Below are 24,961 nucleotides of genomic sequence, written 5' to 3' on the forward strand. Positions count from 1 at the left end.
CGAAGAGCCCGGATCTCAATCCTATTGAGCATGTCTGGGACCTGTTGGATCGGAGGGTGAGGGCTAGGGCCATTCCCCCTAGAAATGTCTGGGAACTTGCAGGTGCCTTGGTGGAAGAGTGGGGTAACATCTCACAGCAAGAACTGGCAAATCTGGTGCAGTCCATGAGGAGGAGATGAACTGCAGTACTTAATGCAGCTGGTGGCCACACCAGATACTGACTGTTACTTATTTTGACCCCCCCTTTGTTCAGGGACACATTATTCAATTTATGTTAGTCACGTGTCTGTGGAACTTGTTCAGTTTATCTCTCAGTTGTTGAATCTTGTTGTGTTTATACAAATATTTACACATGTTAAGTTTGCTGAAAATAAATGCAGTTGACAGTGAGAGGACATATATTTTTTTGCTGAGTTTATTCATTCTCACTTTTTGACGGTGAAATTGGGTTCATTTGGCAAAGACACCTATGCAACACAGTATTTTCCAATGTTATGACAGCCCATTCTAGCCGGACTTCTTTTGATCTATCCCATTACCTTTTGCGAGATACGAGACAGATCAGTGCAGGCGGAATCGTCGTGCTATATGACGTAAGACAATGCGTGTGTTTGATGGCGCAAGCGTGTCAGGCCTTGCAAATGTAACTTCACCAGTACATTTCTCATTTACCCAAAAAACTGGTTCTGAATGTGGACGGGTACCCTGTTTTTGTTACTTTTATAGTACTGCATTGTGTACTTTAGCCTGTTATAACATGCAGTCCTTCTAAGTTCTTCCTTTAACTTATCTTGCGGGGCCATAGGCTCTAATATCTTTCATGCTCTCTCTCCAAACCGTTAAAACATGTAGCACACAGCAGCCTATTTGTTTTGTGTTAAATCAGAATTTGCCCAGCGGTCGCTTCTGCACCCAGATTTAAAAACCAAACCCCAAGTATTTAAAGAGGCGTAATCTGTGTTCACACTTTTCACATGTTTATATAAAGAGAAATGAAATCGCTCCTGGCCAAGATTTCTCCTGGCCTGCTGCATGCCTCTTCCTCCTGTCTCGTGTATCTCACCCATCAATTTGATTGAAGTGGTCTCTGTTGTAACTTGTTTCTACTGCCCGCAAGGACTCTGGTAGAGGCTGTCTAGCTTCAATAAACACATCCTGCTGAGTTATGCAACATGTGCCGCAACAGCCAAGTGCACAAACAGTGGCTTCCCTCTACCTAGTGCCCAGGTGTTGTCGTAGTACTCTTTTCACTGTATGATTAATGCTAAGGTTATATAGGGTCAGAATAAAAGGTTGAGTCAAGTGAAATATACAGTACATAGACATATTCATTTGTGTCTATATATCAATTGCTTAACTCGAGAAAGAGTTGATTCGAAGTATGTGCAGTGTTCTCGTGTTTTTCTTATATTTTCATTCTTTCACAGGTGGAGGAGATCAGTCCCAAGTACTCCAAATTAAACTATGTGTTTTTAGCCAAGGTAAGTTGGGCTGCCAATGATCTTGTTATGTGTGCATCTTATATTTAAGCAATAAGGCACGAGGGGGTGTGGTATATGGCCAATATAAGGGATGTTCTTAGGGACGATGCAACAAACCCCCAAGGTGCCTTATTGCTATTATAAACTGGTTACCAATGTAATTAGAGCAGTACAAATAAATATTTTGTCATACCCGTGGGTATACGGCCTGATATACCACGGCTGTCAGCGAATCAGCATTCAGGGCTCGAACCAAGCAGTTTATAATAATCTATATCCCGTAATCGAATGGCTATTTATGTGCACCAGTGATGTTGTTGATTATGATGAGGAATGTGATTTTGATTGGTCAGTGCTACAGAGACCTGGGGCAAAAAAGTCAGGCCAGAAAGATGTGTGATGCTGCTACTAAAATGGAAACCATTTCCAAAGAGGTGGGTACTGACTGTAGTGTCACTGGCTTGTGCTTTAAAGTCTTAGTTTTCTCACATTTGTAATTGTTGTGGTTACAAAAATAGATGAATTTCTCTTTTTCCCCCCCCCCCATCAAGGATGAGGAGGCACAGAAGGAGCTGGACACCCTTTTCTCTGCTCTAGGTGTTAATTGAGGACATTGTGGAATGGCTCCATCCTCTTGCTAGGGAGGAACCCAGGATCCTCCTCACTGGAAAAGACACTATGAAGGGGGGAAGCCAATCTATTTCTTCCTTGATTACTGTTGGGACAGTATCTTCTTCGTGCTAGTGCTCTCTGGGATTGGAGATGACTGGATTGGCTGTGCATACTAGGGAACAGTGTTCTGGGGAACAAACTTATCACAGACATATCATGATGTCTTATGAATGCATAGTGCTTTGACATCTGTTCGCTGAAGAGATTGTGGTAAAAGGGACAGTTGGACCTAAGTCAATCAATGGTGTTGGTCCCAATGGGATATACATGATCTATCACCTCGCATCAATACAGTCAGCAATTAAGTGTAGGGGACCAGGCAATACTGTAGCTAGAAAATACATTTTATGAAGATTTTAATAATTATACTTAAGTTGGTTCCAATATGTGTGATCACCTGTGTCAACCCAAACAGATATATCCATAACAAAAATATAATAATTTCAAACCTTCCTTATATTTGTATACAATCACATGTATCTCTATTATGCATGGGAATACTTGGGAACATATTTTCTAAATTAAGATCACTTGAAGCTGATTTCCCGGTGTATTTAGTCTTATGTCCAACAATGAAAATTCACAAAAATAAAAACATGTATTCATTTTTGCTCAGAAAACTTGGGGGTCAAAATAAAACCACCCACGGACCAAATTCAGCCCGTGGGCCAGTTGGGGGAACCCTGGCCTAGCCTAAGAACTGCACACACACAAGTGTGTTTTAAGGAGATTCTGACACAAATTCCTCAACAATAAAGACCTTTATGGTTTTGTGAAAGTGATCCACAGAACTTGTTGGTCCCTCCCTCCCGCCATGTTCTGTTTTTGTTTTGTCTCTAGCAGTGCATTCAAGTGGCAATAACAAAACCGTTTTAAACAAAGGTGCAAACCAAACACAGCTCTCTGTCGCACTGTGACTACCGAGTGACATTTTGTCCCTTTTACCCCCTGATTGTAATGTAACTATACGGCACCCTATTCCTTATAAGGTACACTACATTTTACCAAAGCCCTAGGTCACTAAATAGGGAATAGAAGCTCTGGTCAGATGTAGTGCACTAAATAAGGAACGGGGTGTCATTGCAGACTCAAGCTTGGTATTATTTGACCTGCATTGAGTGGCTACTGTACGTTACCAGGTCTTGTGTTCCTGTCACTGCCTGTGCATGGACAGAGATCATGGTCACATTGTTTTAAGATGATGGAGTTGATAGGGAAGGAAACGGGACCCCTAGACGGCTCCTTGGGTCTTCACGTTCATACAAGGTCGGGGTGTTGCTCATCACATTCCAGCTAGCTAGAGGATATTTTTGAGCGTAGAATGTGATTTGAGATTAGATCCTGTAGCCTAATAGTCCATGGGCAATGTGCATGTCCGAGATTTTATATCGTAGTCGATAGGTTTTCCTGAATTTTGAATGCCGTTTTATTATTATTTTTTTGGGTTAAAAAAAAGCAAATGGTGAGATGGATTTTAATAGTTTTAGTATTTTTCATTTGTATGGTTTCTTTTTGGGATTACTGGGGGGAAAGCATGGGCTATAAGAATCTGTGGTTCTTTATTATGTTCTCTTAAGTATAATTTAGTCTTCTGGAAACCATTAACTGGTGCGTACTTTATCCAACAGGTGAACTACAAGAATGAAACTTGTTTTTGCTTAACACGTTTTTCTATAATCCAGCAATATGAATGAATGCTTTAGTTTTATCTAGGGTGGTGCACATTGCAGTGAAGTAAATTATCTTGTAAATGAAATACATAAAACATTATATAGACACCACTGGTCAATGGTATTTGAGTCTGCCATTAGTCAATAAATATGTGCAATCTTGATATGTGCCCCAAGTTCTGAGTATGTGCCTACTGTTTATGTTCATGCTTGTGTGAGAGATCATGTTGCTGCAATTCATGCACACAACTATTTGTACTTTATTAATATGTAATGGGGATATTTTAATTATATTATCAACCGAATATTTACCCTTCTCTCAGTACAAATGCCATGGAAAAGCAAGGTATGTTAGCAAGTTCTGACCTGACTATCATAGGTAAAGTTTTTTTTTGTAAGGCCCCCTCCCCTTCCCCTTTTTGTGCAGACTGTACAGTTTGTGCCAGAGCCATTTGGAATTTGTCACTGGATCGTATTCAGGCCTACTTCCCTCTAGTCTGGTCATGTTTTAGGGTATTGCCATGGCACAGACTCACTCTAAATAGCAACCTCCCGAAGAAACACTATTCAGTATTATAACAACTCAAAATAAATCCTGGGAAAGATGGTTTAGCCTGATTTGAACCAAATTAATGGAATTTGCCTCAACACAGCAAGGAACTGCAGTATTCCATGTCAGTGAAAGTAATCCTGTTGCAACTTCTGACCAAATGCTTCCTAAGTTTTATATTGGACTGAAAAGTTGATTTTCATGTGTTTAATCGCAGTGTTGCATTCTGTGGCTGTAACCAGATGTGGGTCAGAGAAGTGGCTATAACGCTATCTCTGACCATGGTGTCTGCATGCTTGTCTTGAAGATGAGACTGCAGATGGAATAACAGACTGGGGACTGTTGTGGGTTACGAAATGTTCAGGTGACACCTGGAACAGGGAGAAATGACAGCTCACTGCCCAGATGAGGTGCCAATTGGCCTGGAACCTGACTTGTTTGGGGGGGAAGTGACCTTCCTTTGATGCATCCACCCTTTCCCTGAGAGCCTTGGGACAAACATCAGTGACTGCATACCACGGTTGGGGTGAATTCCATTTGAATTCAGGAAGAAAACTGATGTTTGTCCCAATCTGGGGTCTTGTTAGAACTCTACATAGAAGGTGATACAGAATTATTGCATTGTGATTGTCCCTTACAGCCAGATCAGACATGGGTTGGAAGTGGTATGACTGTTTTGTGGATATTAGTTTATTTCACTAATTTTTGCCCAGGACATAGTGGCTGTAATAAACTCATAGTGGCTGTCACAAACTCTACATTCAACACAGTTGTCACTGACTAGTTGAGCCGACATTTCCTGTACTAACAGCACAAAATGCATTTATATGAATATCAGGATTTTGTTTAGTGGACCTCATTTTTTAAATGAACATTAGTCAATAAAAGTCACGAATGCAACTTTGCATGTTAAATTGTTTTTCATTAATATGGTAAAACACTTAAATATTACTTTTACATTTTAGTCATTTAGCAGATGCTCTTATCCAGAGCGACTTACAGTAGAGTGCATACATTTTATTACATTTTTACATACTGAGACAAGGATATCCCTACCGGCCAAACCCTCCCTAACCCGGACGACGCTATGACAGTTGTGCGTTGCCCCACGGACCTCCCGGTTGCGGCCGGCTGCGACAGAGCCTGGGCGCGAACCCAGAGACTCTGGTGGCGCAGCTAGCACTGCGATGCAGTGCCCTAGACCACTGCGCCAAATATGAGGGCTATACAACACATTTTACATATAGCTAAGCTGTTTGGTGCAGTATTTCTCAAGTAAAAAATATTGCGACTTATTGTCTTACGTAAACAAAGTCTGCTACGCTGCTGGGCAGGTCGGTCTCACTGTCTGTGTTCTGCAGTAGGACTGCATAGAACGCAATTTATAAAAATAAAATATATTTTTTATTGTCACGTACACTGGATAGGTGCAGTGAAATGTGTTGTTTTACAAGGTCAGCCATAGTAAGTTAAGGTTAAGTGACGCCGACAGATTTTTCACCTTATTAAGTAGTACTTTCAGGTATTTTTACTTAAGTACTTTACACCACTGCTCATAAGTCATATCAGGACTACTGTAGTTTTTATTTTAATTGTGGTATTTTATTTTGCATTTTAGACATAAAATGCCCCAAATATGAATCACTGTCACCCATGACCACAATGCCATTTTAACTGAAGGTGGCTGGTTAGGATATCACTGGTTAGGATATGACTGGTTAGGAGATAGTCTTATTATGTTTTTAGCCCATTCAAGATCAAGGTGTGGCTGGAAACTGTAAATATGGTCAGTCTTGTTCTACTGCAGTGGAGGTGGGTAGTGGGGAAGTGGACTTATCATGTTAAAGAACTCTTTTCTATTCCACTAAACCTCTATACTGTGCCCCATCCCCCACACACCCAACCCGCCTGCTCTCTAGGTTTGTATGACTCCCACCCTCCTCACAGATGTTTGTGATCATTTCAGGCAGTGGCCTGGATTTTCAGAGTTATAAGGCTTCTTCTTTCCTTTGCAGATGCAAGGCCGGACACTCATTACTCTCTCCTGACTTGTGTGGGTAATAATGTGGGCAGTAGTAGGAGAGGCTGTATTGTGCTGTCGTAATAACCCTGAGGCTGACAATGTCAGGGTTAACATTCAATGCCAAATGTTGTCTGCCTGCACCAGGATGTTTACAGTGCATTCAACATGTACACGACCATTCATAGTCATATTCCAACTTGGTCACGTGTACAGGATGAGGACTGATAAGAGCATTGAACCATGAAGTCATAGTTCTGCTTTATGTTGCAATATGGCTTGTTTGTTTGTTTTGAAAGGTCTTAACCAAAAAAACTGAACACCCTATTATTGGACAAGTACCAAGTTTCCTGAGTCTTGTCTTCCTACACTTTTCTTTCCCGCTAGCTGAGATCTGAGGCAACTATTTTTCTTTGACTCTCCTCCTTTTCTATTCGGTGAAGGGGAGAGCATGAGAAATGGCGTATCAGCAATCATCTGGCTTTATCAGAATTTGTCACGCACTCCAAGCTGGCTGTCTGGCTGCAAGCCTCTCATTGATCAAGTACAGGATCTTCTGGGCGATATAAAACATAACACAGAGAAAGGACTCACCTAAACACTTCCCCTTTGTTCCAACATTACATGGTTATGTGCCCATAATACAATACCTTCTCTTGCTGAAATTAGAAAGTCATGCAAAGTATCAGACACTGTATTTATAATAATTCTGCTATTTCAGAAAATAGAACAACCTTTATTTCCTGAAACGATTCAACGTGTTATTTAAAAATATGAAATCTCAGCCATAGTCAATTTGAGAGATGGAAGTGTTGTCACTGAACACTGCAGTATCAGCATTCTATGTTTATTCTGACACTATACTTTTTCTTTAGTTAGAATGAACCCCTACTCACTAAAGAGCTGGTTAGATATACAGTGCCTTCAAAGTATTCACACCCCTTTAACTTTTTCCACATTTTGTTGTATTAAAGTTTAAAATTGATTAAAGTTAGATTTTGTGTCACTGGTTTGTCACACACACAATTAAAAATGAAAAGCTGAAATGTCTTGAGTCAATAAGTATTCAGCCCCTTTGTTATGGCAAGCCTAAATAAGTTCTGGAGTAAAAATTAGCTTGAGTCACATAATAAGTTGCATGTATTCACTCTGTGTGCAATAATAGAGATGATTCTTGAATGACTACCTCATCTCTGTGCCCCACACAGAGAATTATACGTAACATCCCACTGTCGAGCAGTGAATTTCAAACACAGATTCAACCACAGAGACCAGAGAGGTTTTCCAATGCCTCGCAAAGAAGGGCATCTATTGGGAAATGGGTAAAAAGAAAGCAGACATTGAATACTCCTTTGAGCATGGCAAAGTTATTATTTACATTTTGGATGATGTATCAATACACCCAGTCACTACAAAGAGACAGGCATCCTTCCGAACTCAGTTGCGTGAGAGGAAGGAAACCGCTCAGGAATTTCAGAGGCCAATGGTGACGTTAAAACAATTACAGAGCTTAATGGCTGTGATAGGAGAAAACTGAGGATGGATCAACATTGTAGTTATTCCCCAATACTAACCTAAATGACAGGGAAAAGAAGGAAGCCTGTACAGAGTAAAAATATTCCAAAACATGCGTCCTGTTTGCAACAAGGAACTAAAGTATACTGCAAAAAAATTGGCAAAGCAATTAACTTTTTGCCCTGAATACAAAGTGTTATGTTTGGGGCAAGTCCAATGCAACACATTACTGAGTACCACTCTCTGTATTTTCACGTGTAGTGCTGGCTGCATCATGTTATGGGTATGCTCGTAATCGTTAAGGACTGGGGAGTTTTTCAGGAGAAGAAATTATGGAGCTAAGCTTGGTGGACTCTGGTTTTCACCAGCCGCTGGGAGATTAATGTACCTTTCAGCAGGACAAAAATCTAAAACACAAGACCAAATATACAAACTCAGGGGTGTGAATACTTCCCCTACCTGTCAAAAATGTGGACACACCTACTCAATCAAGGGTTTTTCTTAATTGTACTATTTTCTACATTGTAGAATAATAATAAAAACATCAAAACTATGAAATAACACATATGGAATCATGTAGTAACCAAAAAAGGAAGTACTATGTAATGACACACAGTAATACCAGAAAATGTACTGTATTATATTGTAAAAAAAAAGAAGTAAATGCTACCGTAATTTGAATGAATAGATGAATGAATTAAATTCATTGAGGGGAGGACTTTGTATTTTACTGTAATTACAAGGAATTGGTGCAAGCAGGTTGGTTGCTAGGTACGTTTTTACAAACATTACAGCATATTAATAATTTTTTTGGTTCTTTATATCACTTGCACTTCTAGTGGCCTTAACAAAGGCTTCCAAACTGGCAGCGACTACAGGGCAAAACGGACCAAACCATTTAAAGTTTAAGAATTACTGCCACTCCAATCTATCCCCTTTACATTTTAAATTGATGGGGCACTATAACCACATAGGAGTTACGTTGGTACAGCATTTTCACTCATAGGTACAACAAATATAGCATCTTACAAGGCACACCTCAAAATATGTTACTACCCAAGAAACAACAATACCATGCACCCACTACTTTTTATTTATTTATCCTTTATTTTACTCGGCAAGTCAGTTAAGAACAAATTCTTATTTACAATGACGGCCTACCCCGCCCAAACCCTAACGACGCTGGGCCAATTGTGCGCCGCCCTATGGGACTCCCAATCACTGGTTGTGATACAGCCTGGAATCAAACCAGGGTCTGTAGTGACGCCTCTAGCACTGAGATGCAGTGCCTTAGACCGCTGCGCCACTCGGGAGCCCACTAGTGGTGAAAATGTTTTTGGCGTTCCAAACATACGGTACAGTACTGTATTTTGGGGGGTCGAATTACTGTACCATTCAAAATACAGCAATTATTTCCCCACCCACAACATTTTCACACAATGCACCATAATTTACAGTATGCTGCAGTAAAAAATGTACTGTTGATAATACAACACATTTCCGTATAATTTACAGGTTTCTGTTACAGTGCACCCTTGCCTTGCCTATTGGAACAGAGTATGGATCTAGAACTAAATATAAGTTAATCAGCATTCAGAAGCACATAACTATTATGGCCTTATTCCAGTGTAGCTGTGATGGAAATACGTTTAAATATGTATGTAAGTACAGGTATGCAAGTAGCCTACTTACTATTGCTAATTCTGTTTTTCAAAAGGAAACAGGATAACGTAGTACTGCAAAACTACATGTAACTACTAGTACTTCAAATCAAAGTTTATTTGTCACGTGCGCCGAATACAACAGGTGTAGTAGACCTTACAGTGATATGCTTACTTACAGGCTCTAACCAATAGTGCAAAAAAGGTATTAGGTGAACAATAGGTAAGTAAAGAAATAAAACAACAGTAAAAAGACAGGCTATATACAGTAGTGAGGCTATAAAAGTAGTGAGGCTACATACAGACACCGGTTAGTCAGTACTAGTAAGTACAAGATAGTTACATTAGTAATTAGTTACTCAGGTATAAGGCCTAAGCAAAGTAAAGTCTGACCACTTACTTGGTCCATCCAATCAGTGTAGTTATGGCACAGTTGAGGAAAGAAATTGAACTATCCTTGGTTGATGATTATCAATTTTGTTCATTGGACAAAATCACATATTTTTGTTAATATTGCTACAAAGTTATTACTACCAAAATGTGTTTTTTGTTTAATATCATATAATTGTGTTGCAGCTGGTTGCCTTGATTTTTTAAAAGTTCATTCAACTTCAAATGTTTTACACTATATGCATATCAATAGCAGTAGCAGGTATAATACGCTGTTTGCTGTAGAACTTTAGTGCATAATGCATATCAAATTTAGGAAAGGGCTGCTCATTTGAATTCCCTGTCTTTTTTGGCTAGTGCCAAATATGTCAATTAAAATGTATCATATTGACCTTATTTAGAGATTATATTTGTGACATAAAAAGGTACACAAGGTACTTCTTGAGATGGTGGATGCAAGTGAAAAGACTGAATCAACTCCGGTCAGTATGTCAGAAAATATAGTAAATGAAGTGGCCAACAGGCTGTGTGAAAGAACAGACCATTGCCCGCACTGCACGCTACTTCTGACACCTATGTAATGAAAGAGGCAGGGAGCAGGCCTCGAACCGTCGACCTTCTAGCCCGAAGTCCAGCGAGCTATCGACTGTGGCCCAAAAAGCATGCTCGTGCGGCAGCGTCGATTTCCGCGCTTATAAACCCAGGGTCGTTACACTATGTTATGTCAGGTTCCAGTAAAGGATATGCCAATACTTGTGCAATACTTCATTTTTAAAAACTATTAAAAAATGTGAGCCATAGTTATTTGCGTGTTATCCTGTAAAACAAAGAAAATATAGATGTATGAAAAGAGTGTTCATGTAGTGCATGGGGATGTGTGAAATGGGGATGATGGGGATGTGTTCCCACTTGCGCTGCCGAATAGATGGCATTTCGGTAGCGCCGACTGGTAAGACGCTTCGCAAGGGATGGAAAATGTGCTAGCAAGGCAGAAGTCTTGGGTTCAATGCCTAGGTCTGAGGCAAATCCGAAGGAAGGGGTACTTGCTTAGCAAGCAACGTGACATCCAGGGCCGGCCCTCCCATTATTAGGCAAGATTTGGTGGTTGCCTATGGCGGCACGTGAATTTGGGGAGCCTGCTCGGCTACTACACCGCCGTCGATGTCCCAGCCACCAGCTCATAGCCATTGCTGCAGTTCCCACCTCCACACCATTCATGCTTCTCACGAAGTTCACTCCCACTATCCTTGGTAGCTATGGTGATATGTATGTTTTTACATGGGGTTATCAAATTGTGAAACATTAATTAAAATGAATCTGCCAATTAAACGATTGTATTGTTTTTTAATGTTTGTGTGTAATGAAGATGATTAGTGATTAAGGCAGTAGCCTAACCTAGCTTGTTAACGTTAGCTAGCTACTAGTGTAAACGATTTCAGCTAAAAATGAAGCTACCATATAGAGATTTGCAACCAGATTTGCTACCATGTCTAAGAGACAAAAACTACCAGGAAGCGAATATATAGTTGTTGTTTTTACTAATAAGAAAAGAGGCACAATCTCTAAGCCAAAGAGATTTGCTGTATGCAGCAATGTCCATCAGCCTGTGCGGAGAACAACAAGCCTCCAAGGACAGGCCATAAATTCACAGAGACAGACGAGCCCCCGTTCGCTGGTTCTAGCAGAGAAGACGGCGAATCGGAGAAGTCCGAGCCATCCACTTCCACCGATGATGACAGCTCTCTGGGTGGACAACAACAGACTGTCGCACCAGTCTAGCCGCACCTCCAAACAATGTCGGCAGAGACTCTACTATCTGGGAACCAAACTCAGATTTGTCGCGCCATGTCCCGGATGATAGTGGTGCTGCTTCTGCTAAATCCGACTCCCAGATATAAAAAAATACATATTTATGGGATATGTTAGTGCAGGCTGGGCCACATCAGGATAAGGAGTGGAATTTCCAAAGAGATGAGGGGCAACGAATATTTTCGGTGGCCCAATACAATAGGTGGATGGCGAACGGGGAGAGTGGCGTGACCATGGCTCGTTTATTCCAAGCAAAAACAATGCAGCTTTCTGTGTACAAATCTACACTGGTCAGGGATGGAACCAGGGACTGGAAGAATCTGTGCCACCTCAGCTCGCATGAGAAGTCGCATGAGCGCCTAGATATTTTCCAGAGGTGGAACCAGCTGGAGATCAGCCTGGTGTCCAAGCTAACTATTAATGCCCAAGCCCTACAGGCTGTTAACGGTGAGACTCCATTGGCAGCAGGTGCTGCAGAGGCCTTGATACGCATATTGGCCACCCAGAACATTGCGCTATGTGGAATTAAATGATATGTTAAATAAAAGTGTTATTTTTATTCTAATTGTAACAACTGTGGGGTCGTGCCATGTGTGATATAACAGGTGGCATATTATTAGTAAGAAACTCGGTTTCCTTCTATAGGCAGTTGGCTGCATAGTGATTGCAACATTGTAACTCTCCGATGCAGGGGTTAAAGTAAAATTCATTTCTACCCGGTAAGGGACCTCACATGTGCACGCGCCCACCAACATTTTTTATGGCCCTAATCATAGACTTACATATATAAATTGGAGCCTATTTCGTCCTATTCAAAAACGTGGTAGACCTACCTGTTTGACAAACACAATTATGCTACGCATAGATGTCGGTATAGCCAAATCCTCCAATAACTGTCGCATGCACTCCTTAAATAACTCAGTGTCTGGGAATGGCTTGGTGTGTTTGAGCTCAAATTGAGTGTGGGTATCCCATACCATTTGTTAAAGAAAGGGGCAAAAAGGATATCTATTTGTTTGCTTTATATTTTGAAATAAATACATAAAAAGTATCCAGATTATATAAAGAGTTCTATAACAATGCTTAACTCTGTGATGCCTTATGGTAGAAACAAGCTTTAAAATACCCGCGAAAGACATGACTCCGATGCACATCGGGATATATTGATTCCTCTCTATGACATTCTGAAGCTGAGCTGCAGCCTATAATATTCAAGGAGACAAACAAATTGACGTTGCTATTCTGTCCCTAAAGTCTGTCGCTGTTAATTGACATTTTCACTCCCTGAAAAGAGAAGATGTTTGTTTAAACCCAGACAGCTTTTAGGGAAGCACTTCTGTTCTTGGGTTATGCAATGGAGGAGGAGCCAGCAGTTGAAGCGGATGTTTTTCTGCGTAGGTAGAGCTACGTGGAAAGGTAACTTTTGAAAGTGCCATGCTTAGATTCATAAGGACGTCGAAGATTTAATTATTTGCAAACAGCTGTTTGACATTAAGAATAAGGTAAGAATGCCTATTTCTCTGCCCTTTGTTACCTGAAACTTATATTTTCACTATCCTCCTTTTACAGCCCAACATTTTCTTTTGATTGACAGATGTTTTTCCCCAATCAAAGCACACAACAATATAAAACACGAATTTAATAGAGACATTGGTGATTTTATCAATGAAATCATAATTAAGCTATGTTATTGACATTGAACTGATTATATAGCCTACTAACTAGATGTATTAAAAATTGTGTTTAATTTGTAGTGTAGGCTTATGAACTGGGCTGCTATTATGTTCTGTTCCTCCGACTTTCAGGTGAGACTTCTTTTTGCCCATGGCATAACCTATTGCTGACCACTGCTGTACATGGTTTAGCGGGGATAGCAAGGGGGTGGCAGATTTTTGTCTCACTTAGGGCAGCAGAACGTCCAGGACCGTCCTTGGTGACATCCATTTCATTCAGACTTGTTGACTAGCCTTCTCCAGGACTTCCATGCTGTCCCGTAGACTCACTGCTATGGAGAAGTTATTGGGCTTCAGGGTCAGTCCGTAGGTGTAGTCAATAGTGGGCGGCTTGTCCGGGTCGGGACTAAAGTGGGCCTGGTGCACCAGCAATGCTGTAAATAGGAACAGCTGCATCTTTGACAGTTCCTCTCCGATGCACCGCCGCTTTCCCAAGGAGAAGATGAGCACGCTGCTGGCCAGGTCTTTGTTCAGCGAGCCGTCCTGATCCAGGAAGCGCAGGGGGTCAAAGGTCTCCGGGTGAGTCCACTTGGTGGGGTCGTGGTTGCTGGACCACTGGTTGATGAAGATCACTGTGTCCTTGGGGATGGTGTAGCCCATGATGGTGGTGTCGGTGATGGTGCTGTGGGGGATGGTGAGCGGCACGAAGCTGGTAAAGCGCATCATTTCGTAGATGAAGGCCATCACGTAAGGCAACTGCGACTGGTCCTCGATGATGGGCAGATGGCTCCGGTCGACCACTTTGTCTACTTCCTCCTGGAGACGCAGCTGAATATGAGGAAACCTATAGGAATAGGTCAAAGGTGAACACTCAGATCACAGGTAATTAAATAATTTCCTATTGAGAAGCTAACCTCTATTTCAACACTGAGGGCATTCTCAATACAGTAGTGGTAAATCATTTTTGGTGGGTAACTATGGGCAGCAGGTTACAGGTTATTTCCACATTTTTTTACATTACAGCCTTATTCTAAAATGGATTAAATAAATAAAAAATGTCCTCATTAATCTACAAACAATACCCCATAATGATAAAGCGAAAACAGGTTTTTTGAAATTTTTGCAAATAAAAAAAAAGTTCTCATGATCAACATGGTAGGGATGAAAACAGAGCAGACAGAGGACATAGAAAGCACAGTATGTGGGTATGTGTGGGTGTATTGTGATGGAAGGTGGGGTGTGTGTTTTTGTGTTTGGAAAAGTGTGGAGTTAAATGAGTGAAAAGGGAAATGGGTGCAAATACCAGAGCCCATGTGTGTCTGCAAGCAGGGGTTGTGAGAGAGAGCTTTCAATTTTGTGCAGATATGGGATATCATTTTTAAAATAAATTATAAATATAGTTTAGTTATTTATTGTTCTATCATGATGGAACGATCCCCAACCCTATACCTTAGAAACCCAACTGAGCGACCCATACATTAAGGAGAAGGCCTTACCTGTTTTATGGACCCACTAAAGCAGTACCAACCCCTCAAGATTCTGGGTCTGCCTGGCAGAGTGGGTCCTAAAAGCCAAAGCCCCCTGATAGGTGAGCATAATATACAAGGAATTTCTCAAAGCTGCTAATGAGAAACTTGACGACCTTGTACCTAGCCGGTGGGGATTCGGTGGGGTACCTCCACCCAGGTAGTGGCAGTGCTGGCAACAATAGCTGCAGTAACCCATGGGGAGTTTTATTTATTTATATATATATATATACAGTGGGGCAAAAAAGTATTTAGTCAGCCACCAATTGTGCAAGTTCTCCCACTTAAAAAGATGAGAGAGGCCTGTAATTTTCATCATAGGTACACTTCAACTATGACAGACAAAATGAGACAAAAAAATCCAGAAAATCACATTGTAGGATTTTTTATGAATTTATTTGCAAATTATGGTGGGAAATAAGTATTTGGTCACCTACAAACAAGCAAGATTTCTGGCTCTCACAGACCTGTAACTTCTTCTTTAAGAGGCTCCTCTGTCCTCCACTCGTTACCTCTATTAATGGCACCTGTTTGAACTTGTTATCAGTATAAAAGACACCTGTCCACAACCTAAAACAGTCACACTCCAAACTCCACTATGGCCAAGACCAAAGAGCTGTCAAAGGACACCAGAAAAGAAATTGTAGACCTGCACCAGGCTGGGTAGATTGAATCTGCAATAGGTAAGCAGCTTAGTTTGAAGAAATCAACTGTGGGAGCAATTATTAGGAAATGAAAACATACAAGATCACTGATAATCTCCCTCGATCTGGGGCTCCACGCAAGATCTCACCCCGTGGGGTCAAAATGATCACAAGAACGGTGAGCAAAAATCCCAGAACCACACGGGGGGACCTAGTGAATGACCTGCAGAGAGCTGGGACCAAAGTAACAAAGCCTACCATCAGTAACACACTACGCCGCCAGGGACTCAAATCCTGCAGTGCCAGACGTGTGCTCCTGCTTAAGCCAGTAAATGTCCAGGCCCGTCTGAAGTTTGCTAGAGAGCATGTGGATGATCCAGAAGAAGATTGTGAGAATGTCATATGGTCAGATGAAACCAAAATAGAACTTTTTGGTAAAAACTCAACTCGTCGTGTTTGGAGGACAAAGAATGCTGAGTTGCATCCAAAGAACACCATACCTACTGTGAAGCATGGGGGTGGAAACATCATGCTTTGGGGCTGTTTTTCTGCAAAGGGACCAGGACGACTGATCTGTGTAAAGGAAAGAATGAATGGGGCCATGTATCGTGAGATTTTGAGTGAAAGCCTCCTTCCATCAGCAAGGGCATTGAAGATGAAACGTGGCTGGGTCTTTCAGCATGACAATGATTCCAAACACACCGCCCGGGCAACGAAGGAGTGGCTTCGTAAGAAGCATTTCAAGGTCCTGGAGTGGCCTAGCCAGTCTCCAAATCTCAACCCCATAGAAAATCTTTGGAGGGAGTTGAAAGTTTGTGTTGGCCAGCAACAGCCCCAGCCAACTGACATTTATTCCTGATTATTATTTGACCATGCTTGTCATTTATGAACATTTTGAAAATCTTGTCTCTCTCTAATTCTCTCCTTCTCTCTTTCTTTCTCTCTCGGAGGACCTGAGCCCTAGGACCATACGTCAGGACTACCGGGCATGATGACTCCTTGCTGTCCCCAGTCCACCTGGCCTTGCTGCTATTCCAGTTTCAACTGTTCTGCCTGCGGTTATGGAACCCCTACCTGTCCCAGACCTGCTCTTTTCAACTCTTAATGATCGGCTATGAATTGCCAACTGACATTTATTCCTGATTATTATTTTGACCATGCTTGTCACTTATGAACATTTTGAACATCTTGGCCATGTTCTGTTATAATCTCCACCCGGCACAGCCAGAAGAGGACTGGCCACCCCTCATAGCCTGGTTCCTCTCTAGGTTTCTTCCTAGGTTTTGGCTTTTCTAGGGAGTTTTTCCTAGCCACCGTGCTTCTACACCTGCATTGCTTGCTGTTTGGGGTTTTAGGCTGGGTTTCTGTACAGCACTTCGAGATATTAGCTGATATACGAAGGGCTATATAAAATAAACTTGATTTGATGAACATCACTGCTCCAGAGGAGATCTGCATGGAGGAATGGGCCAAAATACAGGCAACAGTGTGTGAAAACCTTGTGAAGACTTACAGAAAACGTTTGACCTCTGTCATTGCCAACAAAGGGTATATAACAAAGTATTGAGATAAACTTTTGTTATTGACCAAATACTTATTTTCCACCATAATTTGCAATTAAATTCATTAAAAATCCTACAATATGATTTTCTGGATTTTTTTTTCTCATTTTGTCTGTCATAGTTGAAGTGTACCTATGATGAAAATTACAGGCCTCTCTCATCTTTTTAAGTGGGAGAACTTGCACAATTGGTGGCTGACTAAATACTTTTTTTGCCCCACTGTAGCTAGTATGTATAAGCTGGAAGTAGAAGCGTAAGTGTTGTTGTTTATTAGTTTACTCCAATTAGCTGAGGGATGGTAGGGTTAGGAGAAAAAATAAAGGAAAATCTATTTAAAAAAGATATGTATATATTTTTTTTTTTTATTATTATGGGGGATTCGAAATGAAGCAGACAATTACATTGATGGAATCTACAATCTATCCACAATATTAAAGCTGATCTACCCCCTTTTTTTTTTTAACAAAAACAATAAACAAAATTTTAAAAAATACATTATTTACATAAATATTCAGACCCTTTGCTATTAGACTCGAAATTGAGCTCAGGTGCATCCCGTTTCCATTGATCATCCTTGAGATGTTTCTACAACTTCATTGGAGTCAACCTGTGATAAATTCAATTGATTGGACATGATTTGGAAAGACACACACTTGTCTACATAAGGTCCCACAGTTGACAGTGCATGTCAGAGCAAAAACCAAGTCACGAGGTCGAAAGACGTGTGTAGAGCTCCAAGACAGGATTGTGTCGAGGCACAGATCTGGGGAAGGTTACCAAAATAATGATGCTGCATTGAAAGCTCCCAAGAACACAGTGGCATCCATCATACTTAAATTTAATAAGTTTTGAACAACCAACATTCTCTGGTCTGATGAAACCTAGGTTTAACTCTTTGGCCTGAATGCCATGTCACTTCTGTAGGAAACCTGGCACCATCCCTACGGTGAAGCATGGTGGTGGCAGCATCATGCTGTGGGGATGGTTTTCAGCGGCAGGGACTGGGAGACTAGTCAGGATCGAGGGAAAGATGAACAGAGCAAAGTACAGAGAGATCCTTGATGAAAACATGCTCCAGAGCGCTCAGAACCTCAGACTGGGGCAAAGGTTCACCTTCCATCAGGACAATGACCCTAAGCATACAGCCAATACAACGCAGGAGTGGCTTCGGGGCAAGTCTCTGAATGTCCTTGAATTGCCCAGCCAGAGCCCGGACTTGAACCTGATCAAACATCTCTGGAGAAACCTGAAAATAGCTGTGCAGCGACGCTCCCCATCCAAACTGACAGAACTTGAGAGGATCTGTACAGCACAACGGGAGAAACTCCACAAATACAGATTTGCCAAGCTTGTAGATTTCTACCCCAAAATACTCGAGACTGTAATCGCTGCCAAAGGTGTTTCAACAAACTCCTGGTAAAGGGTCTAAATACTTCTGTAAATGTCTTACTTCAGTTTTTTTTTTTTCAATGTTTTGCTTTGACATTATGGGGTATTGTGTGTAGATTGATGTGTATAAAAAAAAACAATTTAATCAATTTTAGAATAAGGCTGTAGCGTAACAAAGTGTGGAAAAAGTCAAGAGGTCTGAATACTTTCCGAATGCACTGTAATTGCAGAGAAGCCGGTGTTTTGAGGATATATTTGCATGGCTATGGTTAGGCCAGAGATGATGTCAAGAGCCGGCAAGCTGTGCCAATATATCCTCCAATGACAACTTCTAGGCCATTATCACTTTTAAACATGGGGTACCAACATATTCAGATAATGATTGACATATTTTCATTAAATACTGTATGAGGCCCCGGGTTTGACACCAATGTAATGAAACAGGCAGGGAGCAGGTCTCGAACCCTCGACCTTCTAGCCCGAGGTCCGGCGCGCTATCGACTGTGCCGCAAAAGCATGCTCAAGCGGCAGAGTCGATTTCCGCGCTTATAAACCCAGGGTCGTTACAATACCATTTCATCATTCCATGAAATGTGGTCCCAACACTAATCTGGGGTTGCTACCCAAGCCGGCTGGTTCTATTGGTTCGGTTGCCAGAGAAGAGACCCAGTTGTTCAGTCTATTTGCTCTGTATTTATAGAAGCGACCCAGTCGTTAGTTCTGAATGTTCCATTTCCATACTAGCTGGCAACGTTCTTATCCCTTACTTTCTACCCAGCTAGCAATGAGGAATCGGCCCAGTTGTGGCCCTCTTCCGGGGGGCCGGAACTGATTGAATCGGCCCGGAATCCTATCCATAAGTAATACCAAAGATGTTCTACTCGTCTATCTGTGGTAATACTGCCAAAGGTGGCCCAGACTTGGGCCACCAGACGTCAGCCGTGTCTGACTCTCAGCGGAGTGCCCCGACTCTCAGGACGAAACGGCCCAGATCCACTGTGCTAGCTGGGTAGCTAGCCAACTACGGCTAATTTACAGTCACGTCAAAAAGTGCAGCCAGAATAACAGCAAAGTAGCTGCATTTTTATTTGTTTAACTGTTTTCTAGAGACATTTATTTGGATACATCCATAACAATGAGCTAATGAGGCATGATTTCGTCTGGCATAGAAAATGTGCTCCCTCTTCAATACAAATCAATACAAATCTCCGCTGTTGAAAGCTAAATGTTAGTGTAAAAGAAATGTGAGATAATATATAGATGCTTTTTATAGTTGAGATCAAGTTTATTCATTTCTTGGCTGGGTTGATGAGACAGTGGATTGCGCAGTCAGATGGAACAGAGTAAATATGCATTTTAATGTCATATATTTAGGTGGTGGTAACTTGTGGAATACACACCGGCTGGAATGCGCTTTTAACTAGCATTCAGGATTAGACCCACCACCTGTATAATTAAGTGATAATGCCCGATTGTTAGTCCCGAGACTAAGTCAAATCGTGCCAATATATCCTACAAACACTGGCTTCGAGGCCATTATCACTTTTATTTACTTTTTATTTAACCTTTACTTTATCAGGGAGTCATACTGAGACCAAGGTGTCTTTTACAGATGAGCCCTAAATTACAGAAAATGCAGACATCAAAATATAAATAAAACAAAACACATTCATCACTAATAAGGTTCTCAATCAGCTTCAGAACAATTGCATTAATTACTAGGTATGTAAACGCTTTTATTTTTCCTGCGCATACAAACTACAGTATGCCTACTGTTAATCCTACTGGCAACACAGCATGTTCTACTGTTCAGAATACGTTATTTCCTGAAACGATAGTTTAGGAAAAAACAGCCGAGTCCTCATTTTAGGCTGCCAATACCTGCCTGGGCGCTTCTGATATTTAATACTATTACGTAACATCATAGTTCTGCTACTGAAGTGCCGAATTCAAGAGCAAGTACAATACCCTACCAACAATGAAAGAGCAGAGCATAAGTGCTGTTGGTGTTGATTGTGAGATGGTGGCATACTAGGAGGTTAAGTAATTTTCCCAGTAAAAAATAGCTTTCTCCACTTTACGCATTTAATTTATTCACTTTACATGTAGGGCTTTCTCAATTTTACACATAGGCGATTGTTAACAGAACATGTCATATGGGAAAAATAGTACTTTAATTTCACTTTAGCTGATTCAAAATGAATATGTATTACCTCACAAGTATCAGAATGATCCACTGGAGTGCAGTAGATAGTGTGTCTTGGCTTGCTCCAAAAATATCACCGATAGTGGGTGCCACATAATCTTTGCCTGGTGAGACCCTTGGTGAGCTGTCCTGAGAATGGTCCAATGCCATGATGAAAGCATCTGTCATGTCCCGGATGGTGCTTGGCTGAATGGTCTTTCGATGCTCGACAACTTTATTAAGGATAAATTTACTGAACTCCTGGTTGAGCTCTTTAAAGTTTTCAAACATGTTTTTTATTGGGTTGGGAAAATACTGGAGCCAAGGCATAACATCCACGATGCTTCCAGCTCCCACTGTTTGGGTGAATTGATAGTTTCGTCCCACCACTTGCGCAAACTCTGCGTCGTCGTATGAATACCTCTTTCCAAAGCACACGGCGGTCATTACGTTAGCGGTTGATACCACCAAGTATGTCATCGGCTGGAAATATTGGTGCTCTTTAGTTTTTACCAGGAAAATATGGAGCAGCTCCCTTACTTGGCAGACAACATGGTTTTCGAAGGCCTTTTTGGTGTGCATGTTGCCGGTAGAAAACATCCGAACAGTAGATTGGGCCACTTTTCGATGCACTTTCCACCCTTCGCTAAATGTACCAAAAGCAATGCCATCGCCATTGGAAACATATTGAAACGAGGCAAAGTCAGGTCTGCCTGCGAAATCAAATCCCTTTTTGATGAGCGCCTGCCTGATTGCGTCGCAATTCAGTACCACAACGTCCCGGCAGCCGAGTTTGATTTGAAAGACATCCCCGTATTTCCGTGACATGCGAGAGAAATAGAGGTGAGGAGTGTTGCCAAGCTCTGCTGCGTTCCCAATGACCGGCCAAGCGAACGGTCCAGGCGGGCTGTGTACTTCCCAGTTCCGCCTGATCCTGCGCCACATGAGCATGGCAAAGAGAAAAATCAAAGACGCCAATAGTAGGCCTATACTCCTTGGCATTGGCCGGGTCATCTCCTCGAATATAACTTGCAAGTCCATTATGGAGGCTAGAGAAAGCAATAAGTTAGTTCTATAAAAATAATGAATTGATTATAGGGCAAAATACATGTAAATTCAATAATCATTATTTTGAGACACAAATATAGGATAGCGGACATATTATCACAGCGCAAAATATGGCACAAAATGTAATGAGTCAAATACCGGGAATGAATAAGCACCACCTTGCAGTTCATTTGTTGCTTCTTCTAAGAAAATAACAGCCTGAAACAGAAGTGTCAAATAGCATCATAGCTCGTCAGCGTCTGACTCGTGGTTTGTTGTAGAGCTGTCAGCTCCCCTCCCACCCTTACTCTCTCCCTCTCTGTCTGTCTCTCCGACACACCAATTCCAGTGTTCCCCAACTGGCAGCCGGCGGGGCGAATTTGGCCCGCGGGAGGTTTTTCTTTGTCCCCCCCCCCAAGTTTTCTGAGCTAAAACAAATACATATTTTTTATTAAAAACATAGAATAATAATAATTGTTAAACATAAAAGACTGTATAAACACCAGGAAATCAGCTCAAGTAATTTTAATTTTGGAAATCTGTTCTCAAGGATTCCCACACATACTAGAGAGAGAAACATGTGAACATTTACAAATGTATGCAAGGTTTGACATGATTATGGTTTAGTCAAATATGATATCTCTTTGGGATTCTTGCTGTCAAATTTCAGTCTACAAATGATTTGTAATTATGTCCCGGCCCCCCGATAATCCGCTCAAGAAAAAATCGTCCCACTGCTGAATGTAATTGATGATCCACAACCATAATGAAATATCATATGATAGTTAGTGTCTGATGAAATATTTTGTTTATTCAAATTCAATAGCATTCAATATCTTAACAAGCAGCAAATGAGAGAGGAAATATTTCATTTGAACTGTGTTGAATTTACGCAAATAAAGCTTGGGTGTAGGGACCTACTCATCCATTCTTTCAAATGATCTGATATTGTCATTTATTAAGGATTTCAAACGAATTTGTGTCATTTGCAGTTGAGCTAAATGCAGGGGACGAGTTTCAAATGCATCTAAGAAGATGTATTTTTCATATGCTATGAACAAAAAAAGGGTCCTAATGTGTTTAGCCTACATATAGGCTACAGAGGATCATACTCATGAATAGAAAAAAAACATTTTTGTAGACAGGACTGGGTTTTTCTTGTAGTTTTATTTCTTATTATACAGGAATATAGCCTACAATTATCAACAAGTAAAATATGTCAGTATTAATTTATAATTATATTATATTATGAATTATGAATATTTTAGGCTATACAAAAATGATCATGGTAATAATTATGAATAATAACCATACATTATTATTCATTATAATTATAAGCTGATAGTCCATTGTTTTATTCCCTTATTGAGGCCTGATGATATTGGCCTACAATACATGACAGAGACCGGGTTTCAACAGAACCGGATTTCAAGCATCCATGCAATAACTTTTTAACTGTTGATCCCGCACAGTCATCTAATTTCCCGTGTAAAAAATAGCCTTTGAATGACCAAAACATCATTCAATATTTCTACGCTATTAAAATGCTCAGAATTTAAGGAAATTGTACCTTTTTCTCACATCTCTAACTATCAGGAAGCCTGAAAGAATGGGCTGAGTGGGTATTCATGAGCTCGCCTTGACTGACAGCTCTTTGAAACACCCCTGTGGTCGTTGCCAGGTAACAAGGTAAGCAATGGGCCACATGTCATTCAGAGCCTAAAAGTATGCCCCACCAATAGCTCTGCAAAATTCTCTCAGCGGCACAATTGAGAGCATCTTGACTGACTACATCATCGCCTGGTATTGCAACTGCTTGGCATCTGACCGCAAGGCGCTACATAGGAGGGTAGTGCGTACGGCCCAGTACATCATCGGGGTCGAGCTCCCTGCCACCCAGGACCTCTATACCTGGCGATATCAGAGGAAGGCCCAAACAAATGCCAGACTCCAGCCACTAAAGTCATAGATTGTTCTCTCTGCTACCGCACGGAAAGCAGTACCGATACTGGAACCAACAGCAGCAGGACACTGCTTCTACCCCCAAGCCATAATGCTGCTAAATAGTTAGTTAAATAGTTAACCAATAGCTACCCAAAATATCTGCATTGACCCTTTTTGCACTAACTTTTTTTGACACATCACATACGCTGCTACTACTGTTTTATCTATCCTGTTGCCTAGTCACATTATTCCTAGTTATATGTACATATCTACCTCAATTACCTCGTAGCCCTGTACATTGACTCAGTACTGATACCCCCATGTATATAGCCAAGTTATAGTGACTCATTGTGTATTTATTATTACTTGTATTATTATGTGTTATTACTTTTCTATTATTTCTCTATTTTCTTTCTCTCTGCATTGTAGGGAAGGGCCCGTAAGTAAGCATTTCACTGTTAGTCTACACCTGTTGTTTACGAAGCATGTGGCGAATAAAATGTGATTTGATTCGCTCAATTTGTAACACTAATTTCCCGTCCGAATGCTTGAAAAAAAAAATACAAAGTATCGAAATGTGATATCATATCAGTATATTACTTAGGCTTTAGGAAATGCAACCAACTACAGAGATTGATGTGGAGGGAGTGGGAGTGGGAGCGGAGGGGGACCCATGCACCTTGCTTCAATCAAGCAGGCTTAGCTTCAGTCACCCACATGATTGAAGCGGGAGAAAAATACAGCTATGGCCTCCTCCTTGTCAAGCCTCTCACACGGGGCAGACAGGCGTCCTGGGATGGACAGCTCGTACAGCGTCCCCACATACGGCGCTGATGGGACAGACGGATTTCCACAAATTGAGCCATACACAATACAGCTTAAGCATTGAAGACATGTCGCATTTTGTTAACAACATGGTGGTTTAAACTATATCAAATGTGTGTGAATGATGGAAGAATCCTACCCTTGCTGTAGATCCATTTGAGTGTGTGTGGTCACTTAGGCCTGCACATAAACCAGCACTGGGATCTTTGGAGACTTGGGATGCTTGTGCTCAAACTGCTGCTTGAATGTCTTCGGGTCTGAATCTATAAAGGTCAAGTACAAAATGGAGGAACTAACAATCTGTAGTTTAGATTGAATTCAAAGTTGACACAAATTATAAACTAAGCAATACGATGCAACAAACTGCTACACATATGAAATACTGTACCACACAGGCC

General features: G+C 41.2%; 2 protein-coding genes across 3 annotated transcripts in view; one reads left to right on the top strand and one right to left on the bottom strand.

Moving 5' to 3' along the window:
• LOC129853303 (regulator of microtubule dynamics protein 2-like) overlaps window positions 1-3,987 on the top strand; it is a 58,981-nt gene extending 54,994 nt beyond the window's left edge. For both annotated transcript variants that reach the window (XM_055919207.1, XM_055919198.1), the window contains exons 9-11: window positions 1,428-1,481; window positions 1,835-1,915; window positions 2,033-3,987. In XM_055919207.1, the coding sequence (XP_055775182.1) occupies window positions 1,428-1,481; window positions 1,835-1,915; window positions 2,033-2,089 (192 nt within the window). In that variant the 3' untranslated portion in view covers window positions 2,090-3,987. The remainder of the gene's footprint in view (window positions 1-1,427; window positions 1,482-1,834; window positions 1,916-2,032) is intronic.
• A 5,682-nt stretch (window positions 3,988-9,669) lies between these two features.
• Window positions 9,670-22,078, bottom strand: LOC129853313 (cytochrome P450 1B1-like). The gene is made up of 3 exons (XM_055919220.1): window positions 21,954-22,078; window positions 20,776-21,796; window positions 9,670-14,285 (listed from the first exon to the last, which is right to left on the bottom strand). Exons 2-3 carry the CDS (start codon window positions 21,786-21,788, stop codon window positions 13,718-13,720), a joined length of 1,581 nt encoding a protein of 526 aa, XP_055775195.1. The 5' UTR covers window positions 21,789-21,796; window positions 21,954-22,078; the 3' UTR covers window positions 9,670-13,717.
• Between the last annotated feature and the right edge of the window lie 2,883 nt (window positions 22,079-24,961).

Source organism: Salvelinus fontinalis, chromosome 1 (genome assembly GCF_029448725.1).
Source record: "Salvelinus fontinalis isolate EN_2023a chromosome 1, ASM2944872v1, whole genome shotgun sequence".
Taxonomy (NCBI): Eukaryota; Metazoa; Chordata; class Actinopteri; order Salmoniformes; family Salmonidae; genus Salvelinus; species Salvelinus fontinalis.

Excerpts from the sequence above, each read along its gene's own strand:
- LOC129853313 (XM_055919220.1), bottom strand. The coding sequence starts at position 21,788 with ATGGACTTGCAAGTTATATTCGAGGAGATGACCCGGCCAATGCCAAGG. Across the intron at positions 14,286-20,775 it reads ATCATTCTGATACTTGTGAG|GTTTCCTCATATTCAGCTGC; the intron begins GTAATACATATT and ends CTATTCCTATAG.